Below are 21,980 nucleotides of genomic sequence, written 5' to 3' on the forward strand. Positions count from 1 at the left end.
TTTAATTTCACAGTTTATTAGTTCTAGTATAACATATGTTTAGTCTGAAATCAGTAATCTGATCAGTATGATTATTTTGTCATTTTAATGTTAAGTTAAAGATTTGTCCCCCAGAGAAGTGGAAAATCTAAAGTATGTGAATTTAGAGAAAATTCAGTCTGGAATATTTATTTTTTCTCTTTCTGTCTCCCTCTCTCCCTCTCTCTGTCTCCTCCTCTCTTTCTGTATTTTTTTCTCTGTCTCCCTGCCCCCTCTCTCTTTCTGTCTCTCTCTCTCTGTCTGTCTGTCTCTCTCTTTGTCTCTTTCTGTCTTTCTGTCTTCAACTCCCTGTCCACTCTCTCTTTCTTTCTGTCTCTCTCTCTCTCTCCAACTCCCTGGCCACTCTCTCTCTCTTTCTGTCTCCCTCTCTCAGTCCCTCTGTGTGTCTTATTATTATATTTAGTAAAATGTCTACTGTTTTCCAAACCCCTTTATAATTTTGTACACATATTGTGTTTTCTTTACAAGGCCTTCAGTATATCCTATTACTTTTAAATTCCCCTTTATGTGTGCAGGAGCTAAGGATAAACAGATAACAATAAAGTAATTACACCTTGACAGGTATAACAACACATTAAACTGAAGGGAATTGGTTGACATAAAAAATATTGCCTCATTGGTTAACATAAAAAATAATGCCTCATACACTTTCTGTATTTTTCTGGTATATATACTATGTAGTACGGTATATGCGGGTTGGGACGTAGCCATGGTTTCCCCCTGTCAAAACAAGGCGGGGCCGCGTCATGACGTCAGAGAAGCCAGCCACCAATAGCTAAAAGTCTTTCTCACCCCCACCCACTCAGACCAAACAGTCAAGGGCACGAGCACGTTTAATTTCTGCTGCAAAACACTAGTTATTCTCATAGTAATTCAAATTGTTTATTATTGAAACCACGCTATGCGCTTTAGGATGCTAAAATAAACAAGTGTGTTTCATTAACCTACAAGAAGCGTTATAAAATCGTGAGACCACTGTGAACTAATGTACTTGTTTCTGATTGGTCGAAAAAAACAATACGGGTTCTCCATGGTGATCTTTTTTTTTACATGCCTCTAAACAGCCAATGAGCGCTTAAGCCTCCGTAGTGACGCAGCTAAAACGAACTAATCGGTGTTGGCTCCGGGGGCGTGGTTGTGTTATTCCGCGTATCCGCCCACCTCAGGACCACAGCGGAGGATTTGCTATAAAGCGTCTGTGTGAGCGGTTTAAAGGGCAGAGTTGTAAAAACTCCCGGGCAGTCAGGGAGTCAGAGTGCTTCTCAAGAAGCGTCCAAACCTGAGGAAACAAAACAAGCAACAACAACAACAACAACAACAACAAAAAAGCACTAAAGACTAGCACTGTAAACTGGAATAACGATTTGTATCCACGGAGATTGCGGAAGCCAGTAACTACATCCGGTCTGCGCGTGCATGTGAGTACCAGCTCTCTTTTTTTTTATTGCTAACGTTTCTGAAAAGCAAGCAAGCTGTCCGTCGAGTGCGTAGCAACCGTTGTCAGGTTATATATTTCCTTCTGCGTGTGTGTTTGACTAGCAGGACTGGGAGAGCTTCAGCGCTCTGGTTAGCTCTTTGCTAGTTATTTTCCTCCCTGAAAGCCTTTTTAGCAAATAAAGATGTTTAGCTTGAGGTTGAAGTTGATGATCCAGTGTTCTGTGAGAAGTGTTTGGCTCGGCGACAGCTTCATGAACATCTTATCCAAAAGGGGTAAAAATAGCTTCAAAGAAAGAGGAGCAAAACCTAAAGCATTGGATGACACAAATCCCAAAATATCTTGATTAAATTTACATCAGATCATTAGGAAGAAAGGGAGAGAATGTCTAGATCAGGATAGGAAGGTAAAACCGTGCTGTAGTAAGCTGTTTGCATTAGAAGAAACGGCTACTGTACTAATTTGGTAAACCCGTGTGTGTGTGTGTGTGTGTTGGAGCTACACCCCATTCACTTCGCCATATTATTGGCTGCTATGTGAAGGAAACCTGATCTCTACAGCTATTGCGCAATGTCATCTCCAAGTGTCGCATCGTGAAGAAATAAAATGTCCTATATAATCAATCACTCAAGGAGCTTGTTGTTTTAACCCTTTAGCTGACAAAATGTCCAGGACAAAGTGAAGAAAATTATCCTGCTATTGAATGTCATGTAGCACAGTAAACACGCCTGTGTATTTATTTTTTTGTTTTTTTTTTAAATAATATATTTTTATTTTTTGGAGGGGGTGCAAATTTTTGGAAATCTGATCACTGCTGTATTTAAAAAAAAAACAAAAAAACAATAAATCAGAGAGAGTTACGATCAGGTGTCCTGTGTGTATATATTGTAACATATAATTTCTTATGGTTTTATGAAGCTGAAAGCAAAGAAAAAAAAATTGCCATGCTTATTAGTCTTCTGCGAGTCAGAACCTAATCTCGGTGATCGGTATGAACCTTTTTATATTCGATAAGTTTAAGGCACACGAGTTGAACATCTTGCTTGTTTTTTCCTTTCCTAAGGCTAGAGAAGACCTCGCAGTGGAACGAGAAAGCTATTCCCAGCAGCCAGCCTCCTGTTTGTCCAACCTGATCTCTTACTGCCTAGGAGGTTTTTGCAACGCTCGGCTTGAGCGACTCACAAAGGCACGAAGGCACTTGCAACTGTGAAGCAGCTATGCAGCTTGAAATCCAAGTCGCACTCAACTTCATCATATCCTATTTGTACAACAAGCTCCCTCGTCGTCGGGTGAACATCTTCGGTGAAGAGCTCGAGCGTCAGTTGAAAAAGAAATATGAAGGTCACTGGTACCCCGACAAGCCATACAAAGGGTCTGGGTTCAGGTGCATACACGTAGGGGAGAAGGTTGACACTGTAGTTGAAGAAGCAGCCAAAGAGAGCGGGATTGACATCGAAGATGTCCGGAACAACTTGCCTCAGGACCTCAGTGTGTGGATCGACCCTTTTGAGGTCTCCTATCAGATTGGGGAGAAGGGACCCATCAAGGTGCTTTACGTGGACGATACAGGTGAGAACGGGTCCGAGTTGGACAAGGAGATCAGGAACAGTTTTAACCCGGATGCTCAGGTGTTCATGCCAATCAGTGACCCTGTAGGTGTCTCGTCTGAGTCTAGCTCTCCGTCACCACCGTTTGGCCAGTCTGCCTCTGTCAGCCCTTCGTTCATGCCACGCTCCAGTCAACCTTTAACTTTCACCACAGCCACTTTCGCCGCCACTAAGTTCGGCTCCACCAAAATGAAGAACAGCACCCGTGGTGGTAGCAAGGTGGCACGCACGTCTCCCACCAACCTGGGCCTGAATGTGACCAGCCTACTGAAGCATAAAGCCATTTCCAATTCCATGCATTCTCTCTACAGTCTTGGTCTTGGAGGACAGCCGCAGCCGAAGGCCTCTGCGCTCTCTCCTAACGCCAAGGAGTTCGTTTTTCCTAACCTCCAGAGCCAGGGCAGCTCAAGCACGCTGTTCAACAATGAGAATCCGCTCAGCCTCAGCCCTCTGCAGTACAACAATGCCTTTGATGTGTTTGCAGCCTATGGGAGCCTCAATGACAAGTCTCTCATGGATGGTCTAAACTTCAGCCTAAGCAACATGCAGTATTCTAACCAGCAATTCCAGCCAGTCATGGCTAACTAATGAATCCAGAATTTATTTATGAATCATTGTTGGCAAAGTAAAGGAGATAAAAATGACGCACACTAACAAAGGACATAATAAGAACTGTGGAAGCAAAAAAGCAAAAGACAAACAAACAAAAAAAAAACAACGATTAGTCACAGAAAAGAGCATGTGCCCAAGGGTGTTGTCTTTCTGTGCCCCCTTGAGTTTGTTTCTACTAAAGCTTGTTGTATGTGTCCAAGCTTGGTTACCTTCACATCATTTTCATTTTTCCTATTTTTGCCAACAAAGCACAACATTTTTTACTGTTTTAAAAAAAAAAATCTAAAATATATATATAAAAAAAACTACTAGCTTCAAGTCCTGGCCTCCTACAGTATTTTCAAGTTGGTTAAGACTTGGCTGATTTTTAAGAAATTGGCACTAATGAATATATATCTGGGGTTACTTGGTCTTTTTTTTCTAATTGTATAATTTAATTGAGTACAGAGTTTGTAAAGTATCAGAGTATATATTGTTTCTATGACACGGTATTGCATTTATATCTTTTTACTACTCCAGTGATCTGTGATGGCTGCAGCAGCTTTATGTTATATATTTTTGTTGTTATTTCTTTTTTTTTTTTTTTTTTTTTTTAATAAAATTGTTAAGGAAATCCACCTTTTAAAATAGATCAAAAGATTCTGAAGATATGTACAGGATATACTTTAGTGTTGGAAATTCAGTGTAGAAATATTTGCTTTTTTTGAAACACAAGAGTTGTATTTTCTGTTAAGAGTTGAAGATTTTTGCTATATTAAGGACAATGTAATCATAAATATATATTAATTTTGTACCTACATTGTGCAATACTTGATGAAATACGGTATAACAAAGTATTTTGAGTCAGTGTCTTACACGTGAAGAGGGACTGAAATAGTTTATATTAAGTTTGTATTAAAAATGCTTAAAAATATATGCTTGTCTTTATTTTTTTCATATTTGCACCCTGGCCTTTTTCAATAAAAGCAACTTTAGTCAAAAAAAAAGTGCTCTCAGGATGATTCATTTGCTTCAACCCCCCCCCCCCACCACTTCAGTACCCATGGAGTGTTTTTTTTCTAAAAAGGTATCATAGCCCAGAGATCATGTTGTATGTTTCTACCTTTAATTTGTATTCCGTTCATGACTTATTTTGGGGTAGAATACAGTCAAAGCCTGCACCATGAAAGATCAAGGAGCGTCATTTGATGCCTTCTGTCTTTTTGCCAGTCCTGTCTTTTCTGCCTTGTGGTCAGTAGAACAGAACCTAAAGCAGCATGTAGATTAGTTGTACACAGGACTGGTTTTGTGATGTCCAATCTTCTACATCGTCCCTGTTTTACCAACAAGAAAGGGATCAATAGTCCATACAGAGCATGAACTATTGATCATATTAAAAAAATAAAAAAATGTATTATTACTAATAGCTATTTGTCAAACAGAAGGTTATTAGCTATTCCTCACTTGGAAGTTTCTGCTGTAGAGTCAGACCTGTGTGTGTGTGTACTGGTACCACTTTGTTCAGAACGGAAGTAGATGGTTTATTTTTGCTGTTCTGATTGATTGTACTGCTACTTATTGATTTGTGTGAAATAAATGGTGTTTGGACCTTGAAGCCTAATGAAGCAACTGCTAGTGTGATGTGAATGAGCTCATAAGTGTTTATTTTGTTCTAGGTTACATCAGTGTAGGACATTTAGCACTTAGGGGTTAGGAACATTCCCAACAGTTGAGTGTTGGTCAAATAGTGTTCCTTCATCCTTTCGGTTCAAATGACTTCAGAAAAGAGAAAAACATCTCAATCCAGATCAGTTTTTAAATAGCATGTTGTTGTTGGTCCTTCGGCTGCTCCCAGCAAGGGGTCACCACAGTGGAATATCTGCTCAACAACCGCCTTCCACACGGCAGGCGAAACACCTACCACTGAGCCCCCAGTGCCCCCAGTTTGCGTCTTACATATATGGCGTTAATGTAAATGAAAATAGAATTTGTACATAAATCAAAATGGGGATAGAAAGTAATGGATTTTATTTTACTTGTGAGCCCGCGACCTTGAATACAGGATGAAGCAGTATAGAAGATGAGCGAGTGAGTGAGGGAGATACTTGTGAGCTGTAAACACCAGCATGTGGGCCTAATAAAGCTCAAACATGTATTAACCTTTTCATGACTTAACTCGGGTTGAATAATAAATTTTAAAAATCTTTTTTTTTTTTTTTGGTTGCACATGTAGGGCTCTATCGTGTTGAAACCTCTATAGATCTGTAGGAGCTTGTTACTGTTGTGGACATACCAAGCATGCTATTAATCGTAAATTGTGTGCTTTGTTTTCCCAGCTGAGTCTAAGCCCCTATGGTGTGAGTTGAGATTAGAGCATTCATAAAGCCGCCTTGTTTTTATTTCCAATCCTTTATTTTCAAATTTTAACCCCCCCTTCCCCCCCCAAAAAACCGAGCTGATAATGTGAACCAAGGTACAGTTTTGTGTGTATATATAATCAGTATCACTAATAACCGTCAGTTAGTCTCGCATCATAACTAATGAGCATATTTGACACAACATGCGCTGGTTTCGATCACAAGACCCTGCAGGTTGTATGATACAAAAGCTATTTTCGGTATGAATCATCGACCAGAAAGTCATGCTGCGGGTTGAAAGTTTCTGACCCTTTCAAGTGTCTTATAAACCGCTGCCTCGGCGTGTATACTGAAGTGATTTCATGAGTGATAGGTTCCATTTCTTTTCCATTTGGGTGGTTGAATCTCATGAGTGCAGACATACGGTATAGAGGCTGAGGCGCTATTGTGGTCTATAAAATAATAATTTTAATCAACCCGATCTATATGAATATGACAGGGTCTGTGGGTTAAACTGAGATTTCTACGCATTAGCCGGCCCTGGCATTGTGAGACAAAAACACCTGTTGGGACATGTTTGGACTTGTTCAGGACATGTCGAGACACAAATGAAAGAAAGAAAGAAAAAAAAGGCCACTGACATCTAGCTTCACTGTTCTGACCTTTCTGAGGAATGAGGTGTGGAAAAGCATTACAGTACAGGGGTTGGTTGTCCTTTCAAAAATGCTCGGCATGCAGGTGTACTGTAGGTGTTGAAAATCGGGTTTGCCGTGGTTAATAAGTATTTATAGGACACGCGAATGTGCCTGACGTTTAGTCTTTTGTAATCGGAGTCACCTGACAACATTACCAGATATCATGTGACTTTCACATGACAACATAAGTTTTTATTGTTTCGTTTTATTTGTTTGTTTGTTTTTCCCCCGTTCCGGAATGCTGTACCGACGGTTTCTGTTCTTCGACCTATGAAATGTCAGTTAATTGCAACAGCACCGGTGCGACTTCTAAATATAACCCAATCTTTCATAACATAACAAAACAACTCATTATGTAATCACAAGGAACTCCATTACGTCCCACGCTGTAGAGGGCTCGAAGCACAAGGTGTGGTGGGAAGACTTACAACACACACCGGCTTGCTGAAAATCCCCCTTTTTCTTGTTCAACCCCATCGTCATACTCGGCGTACACGGTACACAATGGTAGAGCCCACAATGGCTGAGTGATTCCGTTGCAACAAAACCCGCTGCACAATGAGTAATTTGTCACTGAGGAGGACTCGAGCACAAGCAGAAGCAGTATTGATGGATTTTGCTTGCCGTTCTCGTGTCCCTCTCTCTCCCTCTCTCTCTCTCTCTCGAAGTGTACGGGGTGGCAACGGAGACCATTCCTCTCCGCACTCTCCCTGAAGTATTTGATGTTCCTCGCCCTGTGTAATTTAATCTCAGCGGGCTCCCTGTAGCTCTCGCCCATAAACCTCTGCTCTTATAATAGGAAGCTGGAACACAATTTCTCCTCTAATCTAGCCACTTCTGTTCAACAAAGATAAGACTGGCCATGCAGGGAATTTTTTTCTTCCCCCTTCTCAAACTTAATTGTTATGCCTGTGTGCTGTATTGTATAGTTCACGTAGTACTTAGGTTAGGTCTTATGTCAGGCTAATTTTAAATTGATGATTGTATTAGGATTAAAAGAAAAAAAAATATATATATATATAAAGAAATTTTTATGTCTTTTTATATGTCTTTTATTTCCATGCTAATCTTCTGTAACTGGTTAGAGCAGGAATGCCTAACAAAAAGGTTGTTTTGACAACGTCCACGTGTTCGCACTCTTCGGGAATCCTTTTATGGAAACACCCCGTGTGTCAACGCTAAAGAATTCCTCACTGATTAAAGGAATCCCCGTCAGACGTCTGATGACGTGAAGGAAACCGACAAACAGTTCAGTGCTGTAAGTGCTTCAATCCCTGATCTTATGATGTCCTGTTGTTGTTGTTCTTCCCCCCGTTCTGCGTTTCCCATACCCTCGCACCTTGGTCCTAAGATCTCCCAGCAAGCAGACAACTGCCTGTGCATCTTCAGTGTCAGATCAGAGTCCACAGAGGTAGGAAAATCAGTGCAGCACTCAGAGGAACCCTGCCCAACTTAAATTATTCAGCAGAGATAAAACTAAAAGGCTCACTGATGTGCTACATGACTTTCAGTAAAGGTCAAGGTAAGATGGAAAAATCAATGACTTTTCCCACACTATCAGACCCAGTAGGAATATATATCAACTCTGGCATGGGTGAAGATAACAGGCCGAGGGCCAAACTCTCAGGTAATATCTTTGAAGATTCAGATCTGTCAGTGATGCACTGAAGACAGTACTGCCTATTGTGTTTTTTTTTCCTCCAGATAACCGCAAAACAAGAACTGTAAGGAAAACATTTAAAAATGCATTAAAAAAAGAGTTTTATTTATAACTATAGTCATTACATGTTGTTGTTTTTTTCAATGTATTGACACCTCAGATCATTTATTATAATGTTTATAATCTCAACAATTGTGAAATTTTTAAGTAAATGGAGGGAAATTATTAAAATCCATACAGTAAACAAGAATATAATTAAGAACATAAAAATTACACGTATGTCTAAGGGATAAATTATCTAAATATATATATAATTTTTATTTAAAATGCACTTTATGCATTTCACAGCACGCAAAATACCTATCCATGGCAAATTCCCATCCGTCCAACCTCTGTAGTTTAATTTGTTTTGGATTTCCATTACTTTTATTCCCATTGTACTCACACGCTCATTTACACACTGTGGGCAATTTGGGAACGCCAATTAGACTAATCTGCATCATTTGGACTAAGGGAGAAAACCAGAGCACCCAGAGGAAACCCACCATGCACGGCCAAGAACATGCAAACTCTATGCACAAGGACCCCGAGGAAGGGATTAAACCCAGACCCCTTAAGTGCAAGAAGGCACAGTGCTTACCACTAAACCACCGAACATGTGCCGCCACCAAACATGGCGTTCTTTCTATAAACTGATCATTTTAAAAGAGCCATTTAACTAATTTTTGAATAGACAATATGTTTAAACACAACTATTCAAAAAGGGGGTTTCTTTTAACGTAATTATTTATTATATAATCTAACAACAAAGAAATTCGGAGGCACACAAGATCATTATCAGCTAAAACAAATGCACTGTACAATACCTAGAGACATCAACTCAATCTGATTATTAGTGGCTTCAATCTCATGTAAGCCACTGTGAATCGTTTCCTTTTCAAAAAGAAGCAATTTGTCACATAACTACAAGAACAATTTCACTTACTCATATCTCATACCTCATACTCCAAATTATATTTTAGATCCTTCAATGTGAGCTTGGAACACGCTTCTACAGTATTTCTCTTAGCGATGTTCTGAGGAGTCAGCTGGGAAAAAATTTGCACATGCACAGCACTTTTAACCTGCTTTCTAAATGAAGCAACTCAAATGAAAAACATTTCTTTCATATTTACTAGACACAGGAACATATATTGTAATATGATCAAAAATGTATTGCAAGATATCAACTCTCTCTCTCTCTCTCTCTCTCTCTCTCTCTCTCTGGCCTGTATTTCCTTAGTTCTATGGATTGCAGAACAACAGGGTGTTTAGACAGAATGAAAATCTAGTAATCTTCTCAGTGGGAGCCATTCGTCAGAGCAACAGACCACAGCCTGCAACATTTCTGTGCTTTCCATCATAACACACTGCTTCAGATATATTGTACATTAGCATACTATGATATACATGATCATAAAACACTCTTAGTTAAACATCAGATCATCCAAGGTATTGCTTGGCTAGGAGTTATGAAAATATGTTTTTACTTAGATATAGCTGGTTCAGAGAACACTTTATTTAGTCTCAGACAGACAAGTGTTTGTCTGAGAATTAGAGTGGTAGAAAGTTAAATGATAAGTTTCAGTGTTAATCCACAATTATATGAATTAAATTTAAATGAATTAAAATCAATAATACAGTATATACTCACTATGTTTCAGAGTGATACCATTAGGCAGGGAATAGAAATACTGTATAAAAGACAACTTTTAAAAGCTTCTTTGTATTTTTCACAGGGTGGCCTAAGTAGATAGTTTTCCTCGTATGAAACTTGATATTTTTTTTCTTTTGTTTCCTACACATGATACATGACTACACATCAGTAGTCGGACCAGAATCAGCCCAGATCAATCGCTGCACTAAAACTGGAAATCAGCTCTGCATATAAAACCAGTTCTGATACATTAAGAAATGTTCACCGTTCTTGAACTGCTGTGAAGTCAGAGGCATCAAGTCTGTTGGCTATGAATCAAGTCTTACTCTGTGACTTTATGGATCAAGATATAAATGTACATGTATAACCCATGTACAATACTGTAGAAAAGTCTTGACCTACCCCTCATTTTTTATATATATTTTAGCTTCTTAGATTTTATTGTACTCTTGAGAAATAGTTCTCCAGGCTTCCTGAAGCACTTTATTGTCTCTCGCTTTCAGTCCAGTTTTACCTGACCAGTTTCAGAGGAATGTTTTTTAACCCACACAGTGACCTATGAATCATTCAAATCTAAACACATCTAACTTAAGGTGTGAACCAGTGAGAAACAGGTGCAGACGATGACAGATGATGATCAGGCTGGTGATTAGTACAGTGTACTGGTGATGCTGAATGCTGAGCGGTTGGAACCGACGAGAGGGGAAATGAGGCTGCAGATAAGGTTGTCACATAAACAACCAATTTTAAAGTGTATCTTAGAGGCCTGTTGCAGTAAAACATTTGTTTTCTTTTTGCATTTAATCTCCATAATTGAATTAAATTGATGTAAATTTAATTTAATATAAAGAAATTATATTAGGGCTGGCTCAAGATTTTTACACAGTACATTATATAGATTGCTTTTAATTTACAGTTACATTATATTTACATTTAATTACTCTGAAATATTTGTTGATTATTCTTTTAAACTATAATTCTGTGGTCTTGATTTATTGTTGTTCTAACAAAAGAGAGCATAGCTTTAAGATAGCTTTAAGATAATTTCATATATATATATATATATATATATATATATATATATATATATATATATATATACAGTATAGCGGAAAAAAAAAAACTAAAAGCTTAAAAGAATTTTTAGGGAAATCTATTAACTGGTAGTAGGAATACCGACTCTCCTACTGTGTGTACTACTGCAATATTTGTCGTGATTAATCTTTAAAGCCTGGGAATGATATAGTGCATAAACTCCTGAGTGGAGCCCAAAACAAGATCCTGTGTGTGTGTATGTGTGTCTCTGTGTGTGTGGGTGTCTCTGCTGGCTGCCTCCCTCGTGGCTGGAATGAGAAACACTTGTGTTTTGGGTCGGGTGTTTTTCCTGTACTGTTCCGTGTCCCAGGGTGTGTGAGAAAGCAGGCTGAGTACCTGGCAACGACTCAAGCAGGATGAATTACAGGCTAAGCTGCACTGTTCAACACCCTCTTTTTTTCCTGTTTGGGTCACGACTGCTCGGCTTCATCACGGGATCAGAGAACACCAGCCGTCACCAGCACTGCAGTGTGGCACAATACATGCACAGTCTAACTGGTGATTAGGCAGTCAGGGGGGGTCGGCTTATTCGTATGGATTGCACATAAGTTAGTGCACTGGAAATTGATCTGCAGAGTGTCTGTGTGGAATTATTACCGTCTTAGATACTTTCCCTTAACCACACAACCAAGGAGAGCATTATGTAGGACAAGGAAATGAATTAAGCATGGAAATATTGGGTAGGGGCTTTTGTCTGATAAGGGCCTGGGAATTTTATAACATACTGTAGCTTTACAGAAGCGTGTAGCTTCTAGTCTTGGAGATCTTTATTGGAAAATCGTAATAAAATAACCAAACAATTAAAGCAGCATGTTAGATGTTAGGTTTGATATCGGACTATTTTAATCCTAAGATAAAATATGTTAACATTAGCTGAGATATGGGCTCTGATAGGATTTATTATTTTTCTGATAAGACCTACTTTCATGCATACATCAGATAGTTTTTTATCTCCATTATCTCTAAAAAACATGCTGCTAACAGCTATCTGAAGTATTTAAATTGCTGGCATTAAGTCGTGAAGGAATGTGCTTGATTTTTTAAAGCCGCAGAACGCAGAGACCTTCACCGTGTCATGTGTTACAATGAGTGGTATGTTGAAGTGAGCAATGACCTGCAGGCCTCACCGTAATGCTCTGACCAAAGATTATCATGTCTAATTAGGGAAACTAATTCTCAATCTAATCCTTCCTAAGCAATAAGTAAAGAGTGAATCTGAAAGACAGCAGAGGGAGAGCTTAAAAAAACAGACATGGTCCCATGATTCCAATATCCCACAATGAATAACCTACTTAGTATTAAGGCACCATGGAGCATTTTATTTAGCCCTGTTTATGTTGATCTGGTGTGCCACTAGCAATGAATTCCTTATTTTGACTGTAATGTTTATAATGTAATGCCATTTAAACAGTTAACAGAGAACGCATTGGTTTACGGAGCACTATCAGCCACTGTAGTCATAAAAATGGGTGCAGGGACCCGTAAAATGGACCTTAACTTGCAAACAAAGTGACAGAACAGGATAGCTCTTATGTACAATGACGTATGTGCATTCTCAGAGAATACTTTGTTTATTCCCAGTTCCAAGAGGTTTCTTGGTAATACTGGTCTGTGCACTCAGGTCCGGCCATCTTAACACACCATGACGAGACTTATCAGGTCTACATACCGCTGTCATTTGTGTTGTCTGTTCATTTGTGTGACAACGGACTGTTTACCGGGCTTTCATCACACAGTGTTTGATGCTGGTATCCTAGATTGAAAACAAAACACTTATATTCAATGAGATATGTGTCGTAAGGAATCCTACAGTATACTGAAACCTGATTAGCATGTTTCTATGTTGTAGCTCAATACGACAGGCATTCGATTGTAGGATAAGATTTCAATTCATCCTGGCTCCTACCGAATTGCTGAAGTCAGTACGCTTGAATGTCCTCTCTGCAGACTAATTAAAAAGCAAGGACAATGTCAACCTGGTACTGTGCTCTTGACTGAATCGTTCACTGGTCCACACTTGTGCAGAGTCCCTACGCATAAGCCATGGAGGTAAACAAGTCTGAAGCTGGCAGTGGGGTGTTCATGAAAGCTTGATGCTCAGAGACAAAAAAAGAGAGAGAAAGAGAGAGGAAGGGCTGTTTTCAGCTATAAAGTGAATCAATAAACAATCAGCAGGCTAGCTTTTGGAAAGTGTTTTCTAAAGATGTGCATCAGCTTGAAACAACTTTTGCTTCCAGTGTAAAAGTGCAATTAAATTCACTCATTAAACTTCTAAGCACAAGCCTCTTAATTATGAACAGGGGGCATCCTGTGTGCATTTAAACAAAATTACATGTTTTTAGTAGCCTAATTGTTATGGGTTTGTGGGACGTTTGTGTAATAATCTGATTATTTGCTGGGAGATGGAGCATGAGACAGATGTTAATGAGCTGGATACATAATGAAGGAATCTTAACACCAGAAGAAATAAAAAAAAAAATCCACAGTTAAAATCCCAACCTGACGCGGACTTAGAGCACACTCTGGAATGTGTGGGTGGAGTGGACAGCGGCCGTAGGAGTTCGGTTTCTTACCTCAGCACTGATAGTAACCAGAGAGGTGGAGCAAGACAGAATGTTCCACTCAACCCTTTATACACTAAAGTACCCTGAGCAACTGATCAGGTCCCAGAGCAAGTGCATTCTCATCACTGGCTAATTAATCATAGAACAAAGAACCATTTATGAATTATTTCCCCAAAGATATATTCAACTAAAGTGCTGGCACCCTTTAAGGGAATGGGAATACACAGGTCAACTAACTAAAAATTAAGTCATATGTAGTTATATATAGTGTATACTGTATATAGCCTTAAAAAAGATAAAATGTCCCAAACTTATGGAACATAATTAGAGGCCAACTCTGTAACAACAGGAATTTGAAAGGGATGAATGAATAACAACCTTTGGGAGGGCATCTTGATAAGCCAGACCATATGAGACCAAAATTTATGTTTTTGACAGTGAACACCATTGGCATTGTGGGAAAATGGGACTGCATCCAACAAACAGCATCTCAAAAACAATGAAAATATGATGACCACACCTTTATTCTTTTTCTCTGCCACAAGGTTATGGGGCAAAAAAAATATTAACCCTAAATTTACATTAAAAATACCATAGGAATTGGTGCAAGTACAAGAAACCCCCTATACTTTTCAAAGACCATATCAACCCATTAACCCTTGGTTACATATTTGTTACATCAATTTATCACTCATCCTCTAAACCGCTTTATCCTGTATTCAGGGTCATGGGGGCCCTGGACCCTATGCCAGGTGCCTTAGGGCACAAGGCGGGGTACACCCTGGACAGGGTGCCAATCCATCGCAGGGCACACACATACACTCACTCACACACTCAGTCATTTACACACTACGAGCAATTTGGGAACACCAATCTGAAAATGGTGGTGTAGTGTCACCGCCTTACACCTCCAGGGTCTGGGTTTGATTCTTGCCCAGGCTCGATTACGTACAATTAAACATTTTTTCATCAATTATTGGTTCAAGTTATCAGGTCCACTCCAGAGTCAGATTCCATCCCTCAGAACATGGCACAGCCTACAAGTCAGGCTGCAACTGACTATCAACTCCTAGCTCCCACAGCCAGATTATTGTCTAGACAGCTAAACTCAATCACTCACACTTACAATTACTCACAAAAAGTTGTTGCATGCTTATAATCTGTGTTCCATTGTTTCAGTAATTTGTTTCAGTAACACTGCATTAGCTGCAGCAACAAACAGTGCAGCTCACCGCACAAATGGCACAGCTCCAAACAGATTTGCAACACCACCATGCTCATCATTCTTCCTGACAAGTACTCTGAAGAGCCCACAGAGTGCAAGGGTATTTGTTCTCCAATGCTCCTTGTACTTCGCCAGTCAGATCCCTGATCACACCATGACTGCCCAGTTCATCAAACCCCCCAAAGACAAGACATTTGCATGGGTGAGCCATGGAGGAGTACATTGCAAAGTCAAGTTGAAATAACCGTATTCTCTGCCACAAGTCCCCATCAAGTAAAAATTTTAGCAAGCTAAGCATGCAACCTGGTTCGTATCAATGAGTGGGATGAATGGAAGATGATGTTTAGCACAACCTCTGGACATTGCATGTATGGTGTAATGCTGCATGGCCTTTCTTTAGCTCCCGCAGTATTCCGGTGTTTGATCAATGACCCGTGGGAAGGTCCATCAATGAAATCCTGATTTACACAGAGATTTCGGGAACATGTAGAAGGTTTTATTTAGTTTCATCTCAGTTTCTCGCCTAGACCCAACCAAAACTGTTAATTGTAAAGGTCTCACCCTGACACAGGAATCAAAGCAGTCCTTGTTTAGCTTGTAAAGCTTGTAAAACAACTTGGGAAGAGGCCCAAACTACACTTTTCCAGGAAGCTTTTTTTGGACGTGAGAAACTTTGACAATGTCAACAGGGACCTCCTCACTGTGAAGCTGGCATTAAAAGAGTGGTTGCATTGGCTAGAAGGGGAACAGCATCTTTTATATTAAATATATCAAGTGACTGGGTTCTTAAACTGGTAAACCCATTCAATTACACCTCCCATCTCTAACCTCCTCCCCTAATATCCAGGCTCCACGAACGCCAAGGCCAACTCCCTGTCCTGCTTATATCCTGTTTTTTTAATAAGAGCCCATCTAAGATTGTATTCTGGCCAAGTCCCATTGCATGGGGGCTTTCACATGAGACCTGGACAGGGAGAGTAGCAACATGCTAGTAGCCAAGATCCTGAACAATACAGCCAGGGGATAATGTTTGTGTGCCCTGCTGTGAGGTTGACTGATCACATGAGCTTACACCAACTGGTCCAAGGGATTTACTCTTGGGCATGTTTACAGTGGGATGTCAACTGCTTATCATGTCCTGCTAAGCATGTGCCCAGGCCAAGGTAGTACACTCTTAGCCACTTAACTCATTTCTTTGCCCATGCCCAGTCCCTGGTGTGCATCACATTCAATTTTATCACTACACAGTACTTGTCCTATGTGAAAGGGGGTTTGTTGATCACTTCTTGAAATCCCTGTGTTTAGTCTATCCACTGTTACCCACTGCTGCTCTTACAGAATATGTTTTAGTACTCTAGCATCCCGGAAGACATCCCAACAGGAGTTCCAGCAGACTCCAATTTACATCCTGTGTCTGGAAAGGGTTTTCGAAGGAATTTGGGTTTTAATCAGTTATACATTCGACTACCATGCACAATTGTTTGGCCAGGTTCAGCAAATTAACCAGGAGGTGGCTTGGGCACAATTTGGAAACAAGTTTATTCCCTTTCATCCCTCCTGGGGTTCCAATCCCCACTGTTCTTGTGGAACGCTAACCCCATGAACATGCTGGCTAACAATGACACCTCAGTTTACCAAAAGTATTTCCTGGCCACCATCATGGTGAAACCCCAACCATCCAGAAGACAGTAGCCCCATTCACACAGCCAGTTCAAGTGACAGCACTGGGCTCATTCCGGCACAATTAAGGGACAAATCTGGATTAAAAACAAGACAAATTGAACTTTCTGTGTTATAAATGGTTAAAAGAATTTGTCTTTGATTGGTTAGATCGCCAAAGCTGTGACAATTCTATTGCATGAAGGCAGCTCGCCTTGTCAGTGAGAAATGGCAGTGAACTGGAAACACAGCAAGCTCTGTGTGCTGCTTTGGGGAGTGAGGTAGGTATACACAGCTCACATCTTAACCCTCCGTTCAGTTGCCATTATTCTTTGAAAGCAATGGTATTGTATGCATTGTATGTCCAACGCATGTGATAGATGGCACACTAGTCACTGGTGCTGTTGTGGTACTATAAAAGCCATGCTTACTCTAATAGCGGGAACCCTGAGGCGGCTTAGCTGGTGTTATGGATTCTTTATGAATTACAAAACAAAGCTCAAGGGGGTCTTATTATACCCTTTATATTGTGATCACTGTAAAAAAAGGCGTGGCTTGGCAGCAATGACCTGCACTTACTTGACAGTTGTGGGAAAAAAGGCAATCATGCCATGTTAAACCAGGTAAGCCACGGGCAATATGCCTATATGCCATATACCTGGTTTAGGGTGGGAGATGAGACATGATGGCCTTTTTGTACTGTATATACTGTATATTTCCTTTTCATGAGGGGTGGCAATAAATTCTAATATCTATTTATGAATATGCTCTGGAATGGTCTGTGTAGCAGATTTGCCTGTCATTTATTTACTTCTATTATGTGATCTTTGCTCTTTCACATGACTACATGGCTTACAAATGTACAGCTAAATTGCTGTAGTAAATTGCTGTTTAAATATTAAATGGAATTTGCAACAGGACCAATAGGTTGGCATGGTGTCCTACCCTTATACAGTATATTCACCGGCCATAGTGTAAATAATCTACAATGGAAAGGAATATAATTAAGTCATGTGAATACTGTGTTCTTGTGTGTGTGTCTGTGTGTGTGTGTGTGTGTGTGTGTTTCTCCCCACGGGAGGAATGGAGGAGGAGCAGTTCAGTCCTTCACTTGTCCCAGTATACTATTATGTATTCTGCATTGCTCATTAGGTCTTATTACTTTGAGGCATAGCGAACAAAAAAAAAAAAAGAAAAGAATATTTTTGCTCGCTCTTCAGTTTTCAACCTACTCAGTCTCTCATCTATTTTCTGCCTGGCTTCTGTCTCCTCCAGTCTATCAGTGCAAGACTTAATTTCGGCACTAGTATTCATAGATTTATGATTAATTAAACCAGGTTGCTTTGTAATAAAGAGATGTTCCACTAACCCCAGCATGTTTTCCCAGGGAGAGGCGGAGATGAGAAGTCAGGACAGCATACTAAACAGAACGGTGTACTTCCTTAAGGTAACAGGAGCAGTGCAGTGTCGAAAAAAAAAAAAAGCAGGGCATTAGCTGTAACTGCAGTCAAACTTAAGAGGCTGGGAGCTAAAATGAATAGTATAATCACAGACCTGGATTACACCTTAGTACTCGGTTCTACTAATATTTCATGTTTATATTTAAAATGATAATGAGTGAGAAATGGAGTAATAATGTAACTATAACATAACACTAAATAATAAGCCACTCCGGGTCAAGGCATGTGAGTACTTGGACTAAATGGGAAAACCCGAAACGGCCAAGAGCTCGAACAGCCCCAGCAAAGCACAGCTGTGTCAATATCTAGCAAGAAGCACTATACTTTAAAGACCTGTGATATTATTGGTAATGCTATCACAGTGTAAGTGCCCCCTAAAAGGATTTGTCATTGATGTGAAAGTGTGTATAATGATGGAAGCTGGTGGTGTCTGAGCGCTAAGCAGAGAAAGCAGAAGATAATGAGATGTGATTCTGTTTCTCAGATCCAGGATAAGAGCCCTCCATCTTGTCCCAGATTATTTTAAGATGCACCCCCCCCAAACACACACACACACACACACCACCACCTCCCCTCTTATTTCTCTCATACCCTGAGTGTGCTCTCTCCTGTGCTCACAGTCGTGGCCTTATGTTGTGTCTGCTGGAGTTTCACATGAAAGATCTCAGGAGGAACCAGATCTGAACTGGCACCGAATCACCTGACTTCCATGTTAAAAGTTCATACGATCCGGGTGGATAGATGTTAAAAAATAATTTGTATTAGGATTAAGATTATTGTTCATAGATTATTATAACCAAATTAAATTCTATCAGCTGATCTTGTAAGAAGCTCGGGTTCCTTAATACCATATACAGTATCAGCAGCACAGCAGACCATACAGGAGCATTTAAGTTTTTATCAGCATTATGTATAGTAAGAACACATGAAGCACCTTTGGTACCTGTTATCTCTTATTTGCTACGCCTGCAGTGTGTATTCTGCTGCCTTTTCACAGCCACTTCTCCATGGGCCCAAACATGGAAAGAGCTACATCACAAACACATCATAGACTATTTATAAAGACAGCTATTACCCCAGGGACCTGGCATGTCTTCAGCGACCCTTTCCTACCAAAACACTCATAGGCCTTGTGTACTCGTGTGTGTATGTGTGTTCCGTGGTATTGTTTGTGTGTATTAACAAAAGCTCATGAGAATTTAATCTGTTCGGTCAGATGTGTCTGGGGAAAATAAAAAGACTGGACTTGTCACTGCTGCTTGTGTGTATTCATGCTATTATCAGAATAACAAGAACAAAACGCTGCTGGATTCTTATTTCATTGCAAAGTTTATTATTATATTAGTCACATAAATCGCCCTTAAAAGGTACGGCAGGCAGGTTTATAAGCCGTGAGACTTTTATTTTTTCTTTCTTTTTTTTGTTTTTTAAGAAAGACCAGTATTAACCAGTATCAGATGTAGAAAGTAAGAAAACTATACAGTAGGTTGTTGTGCAAAATGATGATTGTTTTGACAGGTAGATTTGAACAAATGTATGAGATCATTTTCAAATCATTTCTTTTAAAGGCTGTTTGCATCTCTGCCCCTCCTGAGCAAGACTGAGGCTCTGCACTTCCATCTAAGGGCCGCAAGCCTCAGATAATTCAAACACATCATCGGAGTGAGAGGAGGACGGCTTTAACGTCATTAACCTGACTCTTTATTGTCATGAAGCTTTGCCATTTGTAACGTGTGCTCTATGTGACATTTCTGTACGGCTTAGAGCAAAGAGAATTAGAATTTTATCATGACAGCAAAGGACAAGAACAAATGAACCATGATATTGACATTTGTGGTGTGACAATAAATAATATTTCAAATAGAAAACAAGCAAAAAAAAAAAAAACTCCTGATGGGCAGGATTGCTATCAAATAGTACATTAATCTCCATCTGCCAAGTAACGTGGAAAAAATGGGCACAGCAACTATGAAACTAATCTGTCTCTGATTACACACATCACACACACACACACACTAATAAGCTAAGCCTTGCATTTCCTTACTCCCTCCCACAAGTTTATGTAAGTGAACAAATCTTGGGTCAGTATAAGGTCGTTGCCTTTATGTCAGGGTTAAATAACCCACCTCCCATCCTCTCTTTTTGTCCAAGCTTTGTAAATCCCTAACCCCAGGATGCATTACAGGGTTTGCTTTATGTAATATCTGCCTGCACTGGGTGATAAAGCCCATAAAGCACGGCCTGTAATAGAGCGGCTTTGAGTTCAGCCCGGAATCCAATCTAAATGCAAAAGCGGCCATTAATCATACATCGTCCTGGTGTAACCACACACTGAGTAACCAGACATAGCACGCATGGACATGCACACACACACACACACGTAAATACACTTAGTGGCGACCGCACTTATTCGACCGCGATGTGTACGGTCCATGTATATTTTATGTGCAGGATACTGTATATGGTAATCAACATAACCCGAGCCGCTGCAAAAAAGCAATATGAATTACAGCAATAAAATGTATTACAAAGAGCTTTTATCCTTGTTTAGATGTTTTTTGATTGATCTAGCAGAATTCTTCTCTTTGAAACAAACTCCAGCACCAAATAAATTTACGGCACACGGTGTGTGGTTTTAAATGAGTTTCCTTCTGCTTGCTTGAGCTCATGTAATGGTGGCCTCAGATTTTTGCAGATTTTTAAAAAATCTGAAATCCAACTGAGCATCCCAATAGCTGTGCACTCACGCATAAACAATGGGTTTGTGTGCAGTGGGTTAGAGCGACCCAGCGATGTCACGTCTATATATGTACTGTATATATATATACTGTAACTGCACATGGCGCCATATAGCCATTCCTTCTGCATATAGTAAAACATAATAAAAACATTATATTTTATCTTCTTATTATGTCTTATTTCAGTCTGATGAAAACAAGTGAACAAAACAACTGAGTGTTTCCATTTCTATTGTCAGGACGGGTAAGCCGAGCCGCACTGGTGAAGTGCAACCCAGTTCCCTTAATATTAAAGAGGCTTTGGTGTGTTACCCTGCCACCCCTGACACCTGAGCTGACTGCTCTATTTTCTGCAGCCTGGTGCATATGGGCTGTAGTCCGTTCTACTGAATAAACATTGGCTAAGGTAGATAATCTGGGGGTGGGGTTGGGGGGGGGGGTGGTTTATCATCTAAGCTTGGTTAACAACACAATCTCAGGTCCACTTTTACTCTGGCAGTGTGCTGAGGCAGCAGGCAGTGCTACGGCAGACTGAAAGAAAACCCAATGATGTGTGAAGGTCAATAGCTCACTCGCTCTGTGTAATTATCACTCTTTTCTCCACCTGAGACCTGTTGCCCTCAGGCCAGGTGCCAGTCAAACAGCCATGTGACCTGCCTTAGGAAGAGATAGCGAGATAGAACAAGAGTAGGAAGACTGTGTGTGTGTGCGTGTGTGTAGGGCCAAGAAGATATCTTATAATCATGACCAAATATTTCCAAATGATATAGAAAAATATAATATATAGACACTTTTGACACAGGATCATTGTAAGATAGATAGATAGATAGATAGATCGATCGATCGATCGATCGATCGCATATTGATCCCAAAAAGAATTGATGACAACCTTTGTTTAAGATTTCGAACTAAGGATTAAAGGTATAGATTATGAGTCTCCATATGTCTGCATGGCTTTATGTGTTAATCAGGGAAGTCCGGATCAGGAAAAGACATGGACAACCCTGTAAGACAATGTGTCTTAACTTGATTACCCAGCCTATCACTATCAGTTAATTATACTTACCTACTTCCTACTTCTCTCTTCCTCCCTCCCTCCCTCCCAGCTATGCACTGTGATAATGGGCTACTTCAGGATTGGATAGCCTCTAGATCCTTT

The 21,980-nt window shown here is 40.0% G+C and overlaps 1 protein-coding gene across 1 annotated transcript; it reads left to right on the plus strand.

Annotated features, from left to right (window-relative positions):
* The first annotated feature begins 1,207 nt into the window (after positions 1 to 1,207).
* Positions 1,208 to 4,285, plus strand: tob1b (transducer of ERBB2, 1b). Its single transcript, XM_053512252.1, has 2 exons — positions 1,208 to 1,457; positions 2,538 to 4,285. Exon 2 carries the CDS (start codon positions 2,692 to 2,694, stop codon positions 3,667 to 3,669), a length of 978 nt encoding a protein of 325 aa, XP_053368227.1. The 5' UTR covers positions 1,208 to 1,457; positions 2,538 to 2,691; the 3' UTR covers positions 3,670 to 4,285.
* The last annotated feature ends 17,695 nt before the right edge of the window (positions 4,286 to 21,980 follow it).

Source organism: Clarias gariepinus, chromosome 14 (genome assembly GCF_024256425.1).
Source record: "Clarias gariepinus isolate MV-2021 ecotype Netherlands chromosome 14, CGAR_prim_01v2, whole genome shotgun sequence".
Lineage (NCBI taxonomy): Eukaryota > Metazoa > Chordata > Actinopteri > Siluriformes > Clariidae > Clarias > Clarias gariepinus.